The 14,910-nt window shown below is 32.2% G+C and overlaps 1 protein-coding gene across 3 annotated transcripts; it reads right to left on the bottom strand.

Annotated features, from left to right (window-relative positions):
* Positions 1-3,630: 3,630 nt before the first annotated feature.
* LOC112027255 (ankyrin repeat-containing protein NPR4) lies at positions 3,631-9,582 on the bottom strand. Of its 3 annotated transcripts, none has more exons than XM_024059921.2 (6): positions 9,341-9,582; positions 7,978-8,387; positions 6,371-6,850; positions 5,512-5,661; positions 4,453-4,898; positions 3,631-4,304 (listed from the first exon to the last, which is right to left on the bottom strand). In XM_024059921.2, exons 2-6 carry the CDS (start codon positions 8,375-8,377, stop codon positions 3,687-3,689), a joined length of 2,094 nt encoding a protein of 697 aa, XP_023915689.2. In that variant the 5' UTR covers positions 8,378-8,387; positions 9,341-9,582; the 3' UTR covers positions 3,631-3,686. The 3 variants fall into 3 exon arrangements, with proteins under 3 accessions (XP_023915689.2, XP_065624632.1, XP_023915692.2); XM_065768560.1 differs by having other exon boundaries at positions 6,521-6,850; XM_024059924.2 differs by having other exon boundaries at positions 6,371-6,748.
* Positions 9,583-14,910: the final 5,328 nt, after the last annotated feature.

The raw sequence follows: 14,910 nt of genomic DNA, 5'->3' as shown, positions 1-14,910 counted from the left end.
ATGCAATTCTAGCAAGTGGGTTCGGACCTCGGTATTCGTTATTTTTTAATTGATCAAAAGTCTGAAGACTTTGATTTTTATCCCAGTAAGTCTACGTACGTATGGACAAAGCCTTGTTGATAAGATTTAGATGGATGGCTATGGAGGCGCTGGCGTGTAGCATTTTTAAACAGTTATGACAGAAGTGTGGAATTTGGTGATAAGCAAGTCTGGTTAAGTTTTTGAGTGGTCTCTAAGTAGGTAATTGATTGACTAATGGGCATTTTGAAAGTAATTGAATACTAATCCTCTGTCTTTTGTATTCCATTACATGCTCAACCAATTATAAATTATTATTTACTTTCTTTGTAAAATAATCAAAATTTAAAATAAAAAAAAATTTAAAAAGTAAAAAAAACTTAGACCACATATACTACAATTCATGGCATATCAAATGGAACACAAAAAGTGTGACAAATAATTTGTATTTATCAGTAATTTATATGTGACTGATGCTTCTAAAACAGTTTTGGTAATTTTTTGAAATTTTTTTTATAAGTATTTACTAAATAAGTCCTAATCTCTTGTCTATGTTCTCCGGGGACTATTAAAGCATGGGTTTTGATTGTCTCACGTTTTCTTAATACACTCTACACTCTCCATAATTTTATGTGTTATACATAAGAAATTATCAAAAAATGTGAAAACTTTGATGTAAAGATAATTTTCCTTAAAGCATTACACTCATGGAGCCCAGAATTGTCCATATTGGCATTTAATTGATTTGACTAAGTCTCAAGCACTTGAATTCTGAGTCTTTAGGCTGAAGATTGCAAAAAAATGAGTTTATTTGTAATATAGGAACGGTTAGAAGTTATTTGAGAAAATAAGGAAAGTAGTAAATTTCGGCAATACCATTGTCGAAATTCTAACAAAAAGTATAAGAGAAGAGAGAGAAATGATGTGATGGTTGGAGTGAGAAAAAAATTTGAATTTCGGTAATGAGGTTACTGAAATTCCTGCTGCCCAGATGAAGTACCTGAAGGAGAGAAGTAAAAAAGTAATTGTGGCTACCAAGTTGCCGAAATTGTAGGGGAGAGGAGAGAGAAAAAAGGAATTGTGGCAACCAAGTTGCCAAAAATTGGATGAAAAATAAGATTGTGGCAACCAAGTTGTCGAAATTGTAGAAGAGGAGAGAGAAAAAATTTAAGAGGAATTTTGCCAATGAAGTTGCCAAAAATGGAGGAAAAAAAAAAAGAATTGTCGCAACCAAGTTGCTAAAATTGGAGAAAAGAAAAGAGGAGAGAGAAATTGATTTGGGCCAAAAATTTGAGGGGAAAAAAAAAAGAATTGTGGCAGCCAAGTTGCCGAAATTTAAAAAAAAATGGAGAAAATTTGATTTGTGACAATGGAGTTGTCCAAAAATTGAGGGAGAGAGAGAGAGAGAGAGGAGAGAGAGAGAGAGAGAGAGAGAGAGAGAGAGAGAGAGAGAGAGAGAGAGAGAATTTCAAGTTAAAAAAAATATTTTGCAACATAGATTCTTATTCTAAAAAGTACACATATTCTTATTCTTTTCTTATGCCAGTAGTTTTTTTTTACTAAAGCAGTTTGGTTTGTGCCAGTATGTCATGTTCTTATATTTCATCCTATAAAAGTAATAACTATAGATTCTTTGAATGATTTGCCCTATGAAACAAATAATTATAGATTCAAGTACATTGATTCTTATTCTCAAAAAAAAAAAAAAAAAGTACATAGAGTTCTATGCTAGTGCTAATGTGTGAATATGTTGCAGAACCTATCCATGCATGCCCTGAAGAGAGAAAATTATGGAAGAAAAATACGATTGATGTGCACACGGTAAAATAATAATAATAATAATAATAATAATAATAATAATAATAGAGATTCTTTGCATGATTTGCCCTATGAAACAAAGAAACAAGATTCTTGTGTTTGATTCTTTGCAGACACACTAACAAAGCAAAAGTAAAAGTGAATATATGTTTATAGTTAAGTAATTTGTTTGTATCAGAGTGTCCCATCTTGGTCTGTGTTGTGTTGTATTTGGTCAATTGGCGTATCTAGTTATATAGTTTGAAATCTAAGAATTTAACTTATATGGAACTTGCATCCTATTTAAACAACACTAATGCTACTGAAGTTTCCACAATTCTTATTTTCTACTCTTTTTCCCCTAAAATTCTATCAACCTTCTTCTCTACTCTTATTCCTCTCGTAATTCTATCAACCATTTTCAATTCATGTGTGACATACATTCTACAAACAACTATAAAGAACAACACTTGCAAATATTTATCCATTCTTTATCTCTTACAAGGTGAGTTACATGTCTTAAGTAGTTACTTTTCTTTTTATAATATTCATGTTGATATGTTTTAGGGACATGGCTAAGCATGAATATCTTGTTTTTAGTAAATTATTTGTTCATGAAAATCTTGTTTTTGTATTATGTGTTTTGCAACATGAACTGATTTGTATGATATATTTTAAATTATTTGTCCATGAATTTTTGCCTAAAATTTCATATAGCAAAAATATATTTCAAAATTAGCATAAATGTTTCTTAAAGAAATACTTACTTTGTTAGCCTATAATAAACATGTATGCTATAAGAAAATCCAAAAAAAAAAAAAAAAAAGGCTAGTATATGCTAATAAATAAAAAATCTAAGTTTTAGGTATAATAATAATAATAATAACGAAAATTGTATGATACTAGAAATATTTATCTATTATCGTATGGATGCATGAGAATATTATAATCTGTCTTGTTTTAGAAGAAGCAAAATGAAGAGCTACATGAAATAATTAACTTAACCCATAACAGACTCTTCTAAATGTTAATGTTATGCTAAGTTAGTTAAGAAAACAGAAACAAAAAATAATTTTAACTATTATGATGGATAATAATAAATTATTAGTGAACCAATCCTCTTTAATAGAATTTTCTCAACTCTAGCTATTTAGACATTAAATATTTAATGGATTACCTTCTTGTATTGCATTTTAATGGTTGTGTAGTGTTAATATATTAATACTATTGTTATATTTTAGTGTGAATAGTAGAAAAGTTGTTCATTTTTCTCATTCATTCTTGTGAAATTAATTAAACATGATGAAAATGGGATTTATTATGAAGGGTTGCCTTCTTCTATGCTTCCATTAAACCGGGGTGTTACATTTGAAGCACTTATAAAGCATGAGTGGAGCGCATCTCTTGTCAATGTGGGATTCTTGCACGTCTAAGTTGCTTGGCCCATGTTGCTTGAGAACAAAACCGTGCAAGCTTTGGCGACAAATAGCTTGTGGCGGGACATCTCCCCCACAAGTGGTATTGTAAAATGATGTGTTATATGTTATAAAATTAGGTTTTGAGATGTTAAATGCTATATTTTTTGACATGTTTGGTAAGAATGCTCTAAGGAAACTAAAGATCTAGCAGTTGCCAAATAAAAATTCTCTATCCCATTTCGATTGTTTCAATTTATGTTTCACTAATCACAACTTGTCACACATTAATTTTTTTAATACTATAAAGTAATCAAGATTTAAATTGAAAGAAAATATGCACATATATTAGACATAAAACATATTGTAGTCTATAAAGCATAAACTAAAACAGTCAAAGTGAGATAAAGGATTTTTATTCACTGTCTCCATAAGTACATCGGCAAATTTGACAATTCAATTGTAAAGCCTATGTTTAAGTGGCCGAAAGAGAAACCTAGACCAATAGGTTGAGCGGATAGTATCAGCCCAAAGATGAAAATGTTGCCAAGCAAATAATGTGACTGTAGCACAAGCAAGAAACACAATAAGGATGGGAACCCAAATATGTTTATGATCATAGATCAGAAAGATGGCTCCAGTATAGGCTAGCACCATTGTAGCAATAGAGATAAACAGTGTCGAGATTCCAAACATCAACCTTGTGGGTAGTGATATAAGAAAATCGCTTTCTGCATAACGTGACGTAAGAATGGACAAGAACATTATTATTGAAGCTGAGGAAGAGAATAGTGCTATTGCATGCGATATGACAAAAATCAAAAACCACTTCTCCTTTAGAAATATAGGAACGCCTGTAGCATTATTTTCTCCTCCCGGTACTGTAATAACTGCAGCAAATACCACAGTGGCAATGAGAGTTGCAACAAGCATGCATGAAGTTGCAGTGCTCTTCATCCACTTCTCTCCTTCTTTTAACAACTTCTTGTGCTCCTCAGCAAATAGCTCCTTGGGTGTCTGGTTTTTTGAATTCTTCATCTTAATATATGAAGGTGGCACAATTTTTTCCACTGCCTATAATGGACATTGAATCAAAGTTATACTAATACAAGATAATCAATAGAAGGTCCAATTCAAGCTATTACAAAAATATCACTTTCAAAACTGTTATTTGCAATTAACCCAAATAAATGGAAGGCAAATGATTACAGTTATTATTTACCTGAAACCACAATAGCTCTCTTTGCATTTGAAGTGCAGCTCCTGATACAATTTGACGTCGACTAAGTGGTGCCAAGTTTCCAGCTAGATGCAGGATATTATTGTTATCATTATTATTTTTATCCTTATATGCTGCTATCAAATCTTTAATTGCTCCAATCTCATATATTAGATTAAAGATGGCCTCCTGACGATAAAGAACAGCAGTATGAAACAAACTTCGATTATTTTGATCAACTTTCCATATCAGATCAGGATATGCGCGAATAAGGATAATCAGAAACTCTACATTGCCTAATTCTGCCGCATCAAAGAGTAGTTTTGAAGGTGTTTTAATTAGTTTTGAAATCTCCCAATCTTGCAATTGTAGAACATATTCCCAAAGTTTTTCGACTAGTTGATGGGCTAACGTCTGCATCTGATCTTTGTGATATATCCATTCGAAACCTATAGGTAGAATTTAATGTTAATTCAAATATAGAATTACACAGAAATGACATAAAATAAATGAGATGTCTATTCTAAAATATCGATTAAATTATTTATAGCATCCTATTCAGTTGAGAACTTTTACCAATTGCATGTCCCTAGAGACTTCAGGGGATATATAAATGGGAAAATTATTAGGTATTTCCAGAGTACCATAACTGCGTACTCCCTCCTCTCACATGAATGGTGGGTTACACCATAATTTAATTAGTGGGACCCACCATTCATGTGAGAGGAGGAAGTACTCATTTATGATACTCCAGAAGTACACAATAATTTCTCAGATAGATGAGCCCTTGGAGAATCAAATAGGGCATTTTATACCATCTGAACTTTTTAAGGCATGTACCATGATCTCAATGCCAAAGGGAACATGTAATCAAGGTGTAGAGTGGATTACTAATCAAGTCTACTTAACTATATGTAGTAAGACTCAGGCGAAATGTATTTGCCCAAAACTTCCATGGACAACATGAATTGTTTGCCAAGAGATTTTGAGAGGGCACAAAAATTCCAAAAAATAAAATAAAATACAATGAAGGAAGAAGAAGAAAGCGCTTAACAAACTAACATGAATTTATGCTTCTTTTCCAGATTCCCAGATCACTTTTGTTCGCAATTGTTGAAGGCTTTCGAGCCAAGACATGCAAGGCAGTCTCACCATTTGTATCTCGAGCATAGGCTAATGATCTGTCCTCTTCCAATATTTTTAAAGCTAGATCTGTACAACACAGTTGTTTACTTACAGATATTCAGGTATAAAGGAAACTTAGCAGTGAATGCAAAGCATGCTGAAATTGTCTTATATCAAATTCAAGAGCAGCAATTTTATTGAAGTACTTTGGGGGGGTGGGGGGTGTGGAATTCATCAGCTTTTTTATGAATCCTATTTTCATATGCTAATTTATATAACTCAGATGTGACATATTCAATTGGCGTAATAGGATTTTATGGTTTAAGGTATTTATGATATATAGCTTTCACATAGAATGAGGTGCTTCTTAAAGCAATGCACCAATACTTGATAAATGAATAAAATAAATGACTAAGTTGTGTAGCTTTGGTTACATATATTTAACAATGGTTTTTGAAAATCTAAACATTCTTGGAGGACATTTTTTATAATAATCTAATCCAAACTAGAGAATGAATTAACTTGCAATGCAGATATGCTACTACCTTTCCACTAGTTACAAGAATTACACTCAGTGGCCCAAATAATTTTATCCTGGGCATCAAAAAAACATTCATATCCTTATTATCAGTAAATTAGAATCAGCCTGGTACAGACAAAATTAGCACCCTCTAAAAGGGCAATGGCTAGTGAGAGGCCACAGCATGAAAATCATTTCAAAAAATGACAAAAAGGTGAGGCTATTAAAGAAGATTATCTCATGCCATACTAACATCTAGTTATAAGTGCATCATACCGTATAAATCAGCTGAAATAGTACCAAGAAAGAGGCTAATTTGTTCCTCACGAGCTAGGCTTCCAAAATTAGTAACAGGATAGAGGTATGACACCATATTCCTGTGTCCAAACAAAGCTGCCATGTATATGGGTCTCATTCCTTTATTACCTTGAATCATAGGAAGGTTTCTGTTTTTTCCAACCATGACCTTAGCAATTTCCACAATTCCTGATGCGGCAGCAAAACAAATAGCAGTGTTGTCATCTTTATTCTTCAAGGCTAGATCCTCTTCGTTCATACGTTCAACCAGTTCCTTCACAAAAGCAGTGCGTTTTGCTGCAGCAGCAATATGCAGAGCTGTCTCCCACTTTCTGGTTATCGCAACACGAACAATACCTGGATATTTGTCAATGACATCTTTAGCAACTTTCCAGTCTCCTTTGATTGCAGCTTGATATAAAGGTACACATAGGGAGAGGTATTCCTTCCTTCTTTCAGCTGAAAATTTTCAAGCATGAGAAAAATGTGTAAGAATTTTGTCAAACGATATCTACCCCAATGGCCATATGATTCCAAATCTTTTCCCCTGCCTTCTCAAAATTTATCACATGGTATAAATTACCATGCCACAAGATCCTATTGTATTAAACGGATCAATTGAATTATCTTGATCAATTCGCACTACAATCAACATCTGTGGTCTAAAACTTAACAACATACTGTTTTAATAGAAAGAGTTAATAATAAAAATTAAAAAATATATATATAATTAAATAAATTTGAAAATTTTTTTTTTTTTTTTTTTTGCTTTGAACTATAGATGAGGAAGCAAATGGCAGGGTAAAATGATTTAGGCATGTCCATGCAAACCAGCATACAAAACCCAGTACATTTAATAGAGCAATTTGTCCTAATTAAGGTAAGAGATCAATATAGTTGACCTTCCATCAGCTTTAAAGCTGAGGGATCCAATCTAATTTAAGGGCCTTCATTCAGTGAAAAAAAGATATGTGAGTAACCTAAAACACGTGCACAACCTGGGCCTACAGAGGCAACACTTTTACGTTCCTAGCCAGAAACACTAAACAAGTTTCTAGGTTATTGATATTGCATCAGAGATTGAGGGTGGATTTAAGTACTGCAGTAACTGCATCTACCCTTTTTAACTGTTTTTTCATTTGACAGGCAAAGTTTCAGAATCAGATTCAAAGTTTAAGGTAGCTTTCTACTTGAAGATGGTACAATGTGAGCCAAAATAGATACTACATGCTTGGCTGTCTGAAATTACATACAAAGTACATGTCGTACATCGTGTCATTCATACGAGTCATATAGGAGCTTGCAATTATTTAAGATTTTCTGCAAATCACATCTCCTTATATATGTTATAGATATGTAAAGTGATATAACTTAACTATATACATGATCCAATACCAATTACTGTTCACACTTTCCATCAACGTTTCCTATCTGGAGTAATAATGCATGTGATTAGCATTGAGGGCTAATATAGGACTGACCAGGCAAAAACCCAAAAGCTATCTAGCAAGCACTATTTGGGCAATTACTCTAGTACAATGTACAGAACTTTCTGCAAATATTACTCCACAAATAGAGATACTTACAGTCACAAAGAATTAGATATGGCAATTCTCTATTGGGTGTTGCATATTCAATTTGTGATCCACTAGGTGTTTGAGTACTTAATCCCGCAGCATCCAGACAAATGTCTTCTTCCATTGGCATGGCTCCAATGCTGGGTCCTGGAATTGAAGTGCTAAGATTTATTCTATGAGAGAAAGGCAGTGCAGAGAGTTGACTGCTGGAGTTAGAATTACATATAGGCTGCAGCTGATGAAAGCTTGACTCCTCAAAAGAATATGATTTCTGTCTTGTTAGATTGATCTGAGGTCCAAGAGAAGGTTCGCAACTCGAGGGAGAAGAAGATTGAAAACAAGTTGGAGGCGATGAATTCACTCTCTCCTCTGTAGTCACCTCTATCTCTCCTCTTCTTTTAGGAGGCATCTTTGTTTGACTGTTATAAAAATCAAATCATATGAGACATAAAGGAAGCTCATGTGCGCCTGTGTGTGTGTGTGAGTATGCACGCCTATGCATATGAGCATGCAATTTATTTGGATCTAACTGTTTTAATTTGACTCAGAATTATGGTAAACAAGCTCAAGAAGACTTTCGTTTCTTAATCTTGGTAATCAACTACATCTTCATTACATAAAAAGTAAATCATTCATTGACCTGTGACTGTACTTGGGCTACATTACAATCAACTAATACTTTTCAGAGCTAACTCTCATTTTTTACAATAAGACAATCTCAGGACTTGGGCTTAAATTCTCTTAATGAATTTGTAGGTAATATATTCTGGTTTTCCATTTTCTTTTTAAAGTTGTTCCTTATCTTAGTCCAATTTCTGAAGCCATAATTCACTAAGGGTGTTGGCTCTAAAGTTTTCAACTAGTATTACAGGGAAGTGGCAGCACAACTTGAACGGTTGAAACTAGTTACATTAAGAACACAATAATAGAAGAATCATTGTAGCCTCGTTCTTTCTAGTTGAATGAGAATGCAAACATCATATATGGCCTGAACAAACTGTGTCATAATCAAATTAAACAAAAACAACAACAACAACCAAGTTTTACTTCCAATCTTTTGGGATTAGATCGATATAGATCTTCACAAACAGGTCTTGCCACATGCAACAACAAAGATCGGCTCCTGCTTTGCTTTTAGCCTTTTAGCTTATTTGCTTAATGTACAAAACTAGAAAATAGAAAAAAAGTTCTCGTTTCCAATTTTTAAAGAAAAATGAAAACAGCCAAAAATGAAAATGAACCATCGAAAAAAGCTGCAAACAAATCATAAAAGAAAAATGTTATTCAAATAACAGAGAAGCACTGAACATAGTCTTCCACTTTTAGATCATGATGACTATGACAAAATTACTAATAAGAAGTTATAACTTACCAGTGAGAAAGGCGTTGTAAATTGGCAAGAGCAACAGGATTTGATGGTTGAGTGTGACGAGTGCTTCAGGCTTTCAACAGAAAACGTAATGCATTGGCCGGAGTACTAAGTTAAGTGAATTTCACAACACAAGTATGCAGTTGCAGATTGCATAGCTAAAGCGGCTGGGAATGACTATATATATACACACTAGCGTAGGCACTCATGCGCGTGTTCGGAGGTACTTTCTATTTTCCTTTTTAACCCGAAAAGTAATCACATACGTACAAAATAAATACATAAAATGATTGTGAGAAGTTGTCAGTATAACACGTCCATGAAAACACTGAAAAATTATGTGGATAAGAAATGTGAGGTAGTGGGGTTTTAAAATAGAATAAATTTCATATATTTATTGTAGTAAGTGAATAGGATAATATTTTGGATGCAATTTGAAAGTCAAATTTAGTTTCTTTCGGGTTTCTAGTTTCTAACTTCATCATTGACTGACTTTTGCAAAAGTAATAATTCATTGATTAAAGTTTTAAGATTTTGGGTGTATTGACTGTCTTTATCATTGACTGACTTTCTAGTTTCTATACGGCTCACGGTTTGAAGCTGAAGTTTTGTAAGCCGACGGAAGTTGATTGAAATAAATAAGGGAAATATTAACCGATATTCTGTGCATTAATTTAGAAACTATTTTTATAAATATTTATAAGAAAAAAAAATTTATAATAATTTTTATATTTCACATAAAAGTGGTATTTAAAATTTCTTAATATAATTTATTAATAATAGCCTTAATAGCAAGGATGGACCAATGATTTTAAGCAAGGGCGCTAGAGTATATGCAGAAAAAAAAAAAAAAAAGTGGGCAAATCCAAATTTTATAAGTTAGCAATGTGGGCATGTGCAAATTTTATTTTGTTAAATTTGTGTGACATTTTGATTATAGGGAAAATTGCAATAAATCCATGGTTTTAAATATTTGTAAAATTAAAAAACCAAAAAAGGGTCTTGTTATTGGTTTTATGGTTTGACTAGGGTCAGACCAGTGGTTGAATAGATGAAGTCATATAGAATTTTATTTAATTAATAATTTTTAAATTATATAAATAATAATAAGTGTTTTTCATATACTAATAATGAACTAATAGTAATAAATATGTATGCTTAAAAATATATAACATCTTTTTAAACAATTTATGTAAGCTTTTAGCATTTTACATCTTATATTTATAAAATAAAAAAAAAATAACAAAATGTAAAAGAGGATCTTATATCCAGAAAAGTAAAATAACAATATGTATGCTTAAAAATATGTAACATCTTTTTAAACAATTTATGTAAGCTTTTAGCATTTTACATCTTATATTTATAAAATTAAAAAAAAAATAACAAAATGTAAAAGAGGATCTTATATCCAGAAAAGTAAAATAACGAATCTAAATATATAGTAAGTTTATAACTATTTAGTATGAAATCAACAATAGTTAATAATAAATTTGTACTAAAATTAATTATTATTTAATAATTTTAAATTATATATTAAATATTATTATACATTTTTTATGTATAATATAATATTATTATTAAATATTTTTTTTAATGACCAGTATGTCATGTAACTATGTAAGTCTTTCTTAAAAAAGAAAGAAGATATCTATGTCTTGTGACTACAACGTGGCTCTCTACTCTCGAGTACCTAAAATACTCTACAACCACCTAATTAATAATAAAATATAAAATGATAAATTCTATTAACTAGGCAAAGTGGCCATATCAAAAAAAAAAAAAAAAAAAAAAAAAACCTAGGCAAAGTGGCAAATCCATTAAATACCCACCGACCCAACTGTTAACACGACTCTTTCTCTCTCTCTATTTTCTTTTTTCTAAATATTTTAAGGAAGATAAAAAATTGATGAGATATAAGTGAAGAGTACGTTTTTAATGGATGTTTGGTAAGAAGTAGGGCTGTCTATGGGTCAGTCCGGGTTGGGTTTGTACCATCGACCGCAAAAAGCCACCAGTTGAGTCAGATTAGACTCGGGTGGGCGGGGTCGGAGTTGATTTCGACCGAAATAAATTGTAACAAACACAAAAATCAACAGAACAAAAATCAAACTTCAGTGATTTGATTCCTGAAGAACAAAATCAACAGATCTACAAACCCAAAGAATAGATCCACAAATCCACAGATAATGAACCTAAGAGATGAAATAGAAAGATTGAATCTGAGAGATGAAGGCGAAGACGAGCTGGAACTTTGCAGACGAAGAGCGAAGGTCGACGACGAAGAGGCAAAGATCGATGATGGAGAGGCAGATATTGACGATGAGCAAGATCGGCAAAGGGTAAACATCAACGGTTGGATTGGCGAAGGGTAAGAATTGAGAGTGAGAGGATGATTTTGGAAAGTAAGGACTGAATGAGACTGGTTAACAAACTTCAAACCTTTAAACCCATTTATATGGCGGTCAGGTCGGATGGGTCGGGTATTAGAGGAAGAGACCCGCACCCGATCCGCTAGAATCGGTTTTGGAAAGTAAGGACCCGCCGCCGACCGCCGAAGGAATTGGATCGGACGGCAAACGGTTCGGGTCCGGTGGTTTGGCCAGGTGGGTCAAATCTGCGAGTTGTTTGGACAGCCCTTGTGAGAAGGGAGAACGAAAAAACAAAAACAAAAAAAAAAAAAAAAAAAAAAAAAAACAAAACAAAACAAAAAAAAAGGGTGTTTAAGGGTGGTTTGATAGTGTATTTTGAATAATAATTTTTAGTCTTTAAACAGCATTACAATTATTTTTATATAGTTTTTTACCTGCACATATTTTTAAAAAATACAAACAACATTACTAAAACAATATTATCTTAAAACGCGTTTAGTAATATTCTTCGAGTAACATTTCGGGTTTGTAAAAGCTGTAACCTAGGGTCTATTTGGTATGTAATTTAAGCAATATTTTTTAGTTTTTAAACAAAATTATATATATTTTTACATAATTTTTTATTTATACGTATTTTAAAAAATTACAAACAAAATTACTAGAACAACTACACCAAATGAACTCGTAGGATGTGTTTTTAATTTTTTTGGGTTGAGCTGTCTGGGCAGTCAACGTTGGTGGCTCTTATGTCCTTTTATTTTTATTTTTTTTTAAGAATTAAAATAATTTTTGTCGCGTCTGTTGACTATAGTTTTGGCTGTCTAGGAATGGAAAGGCAATAGAAAGAGAAAACTGAAAAGCGAACACGTGCTGTGCTTTAATACGTTAATAGTTTTGATCAATTTTGAGCGGAGTATTTCAATACGAAACTCACCTTAATACGACAGCCATTAACAGAATCTGTGTTTGCATCCTCTTGAACAATAACCCAGTGTAACAAATTCAGGTGATGCATGTTAATATATGTTATTTTGTGATATTGTTTAATGTATAGTTTATTTTTTAAAATTTATTGAAGATATTTTTTTTTCTTAACAATTAACTATTTCTAAAAACATTTTTCATCTCTCTATATTTATAAATATATTGTTTATTATTTTGTTTTTCTTTTCTTTTCTTTTCTTTTTCTTTTCTTTTTTTTTAATAGAAACTTGATGGTGTTTGATTGATATTATTCTTTTTTAAATGGCCTATATTCTTCAATCTTTTGTTGTAAGAGCAACCACATCAGTCCTTGTATAGTCTTCTAAAATAGAAAAGAAGTACCTATTTTACATATTTTGAGCAAAAAAAAAAAAAACTCACATCAGTGGGTGTAAAAGTGTGTAAATATACAATAGTAATCATATATATTTACACAGTTACTGTAGCTCGTGTATCTATTATTTTAGTATTTGTTTCTCTCTCCTCTCACCTCACCTCTCTCTCGGATAGAAAATTCTCACTCTCACCTCTCTCTTGTTTCATCTCTCCCTTAGTCCACCAATCTCATCTCAGGCCACCGATCTCCGTGGGTACGACAAGATTGGCACCTACTACGGCAAGCTCGATGTCTATGCTGTTTACCGCAACTAGCAAATCACACTTTTTACACAAATCCCACCCACCTATCAAGGCCACAAAGACATCAACGTTTGGTCCCCTTATATCTACAACAACAGCGTTCCTGTCTCGCCATATAACGCCAAATCGCTCTCACAAGATCAAAACTCCGGGACCGTGATGCTGTTGATCAAAGCAAATGGATGGGTGAGATTGATCTAGTTGATGGTGGCTGGGATTTTGATGGGTGGGTTGATCGGAGGTATTGATAGGCTTTGAATAGGAAACCCAGCTTACAAAAGTTTTACAATATTTTATTTGAATAAATGTGTATAATAGACAAACTAATGTGGGTGTTTTATAAAAATGGGAGTATGAAATAGAAAACGTATGTTTTAGATGTGTAAATATACAAAATTTTTGCATCCACTGATGTGGATGCTCTAACGTGGTAAGTTTTCCCCTTTTTTGGGTATAATTAAAATGCTTCAAATTATTTATTCAAATTTCTTATTCTTTTTAGATTATTATGATAATAAAATCTCATTACAAATTTACAAAGACACTCACCTTCGGTTTGTTTCAATAGAAAAGTTTATGTAAAAAAAAATATATATATATATATATATGTATATATTTTGTAAAAAAAAAAAAAAAATCTCATACACTATCTCTTGAAGGCTCAGTTTTTCATGCTTTGGACCCTTTTAGGTTTGAGGTGTGACAATTATGGTATCAGAGCTTAGGTTATAATTCTATAGACATTTGAAGTAGGCAATGATCTTGATCTAAGTCAAAGCATTATGTGTTGTGGTAGCTTGTTGGGTAGCTTGACGGAGAAACTATTGTGTGCGTTATGATTGATTGAGTTATAAGTGATTGGAATTGTGGTGTCTTTCTTGTTGTGTGATGCTATTGGTAAGTTCTTAAATCTTTGTATGTGATGTAAACTGTTGTGCTTGCTATGCATTGTTCTCAAAATTCTTGAAAGTTTTGGGTTAAATTCCTAAAATTGTTTTGAGCAAACAAAAAGGAATCAAGTTTTCAAATTTCATGTTTATAAATTTTGAGAACCTGTTTAAAGATAATTTGCCATTAGCAAATATTGTTGGTTATGCTGACTTTAGGTGGTGCAATTTGGTTGAACCTCGCTGGCCAAGAGTGGTACGACAAGTTGCTAACCAATTATTTTTAGCATAATCCAACAAGTTTTTATTTTATTTTATTTTATTTTTTTATTGCAATGGTTGGTTAGAGAGTTTGTTTGATGCCGTTGAGCTCATGTGGTGTCTAACAAACCATTAACCATCAAGTTTTGGTGCTATCATGTTATTATATATTAAAAAAAAAAGGAAAAAAAAAATCTTTTGATATGAAAAGTTTTAAATTAAAGTTTACTAGGAAGGTGGACTTGTATGGTTCACATGGATTTAGAAAGTCATTTTAAAGCCTTTTATGAAACTTCTGTTCATTGTGAATGTACTTTTGTCTTCATAAGTCATGATTGATGTTATATTTATGATTTGAGGCTTCGGTTTTAACTATTGTTAGCTTTTTACCCCTTAGAAATTCTTTTAAGTTCAATGGAGCAATTGTGACTGG

The sequence above is a fragment of the Quercus suber genome, unplaced genomic scaffold (assembly GCF_002906115.3).
Source record: "Quercus suber isolate HL8 unplaced genomic scaffold, Cork oak 2.0 scaffold_960, whole genome shotgun sequence".
NCBI lineage: Eukaryota > Viridiplantae > Streptophyta > Magnoliopsida > Fagales > Fagaceae > Quercus > Quercus suber.
The sequence above is the reverse complement of the archived record's forward strand: the minus strand, read 5'-3'. Positions and strand labels throughout refer to the sequence as shown.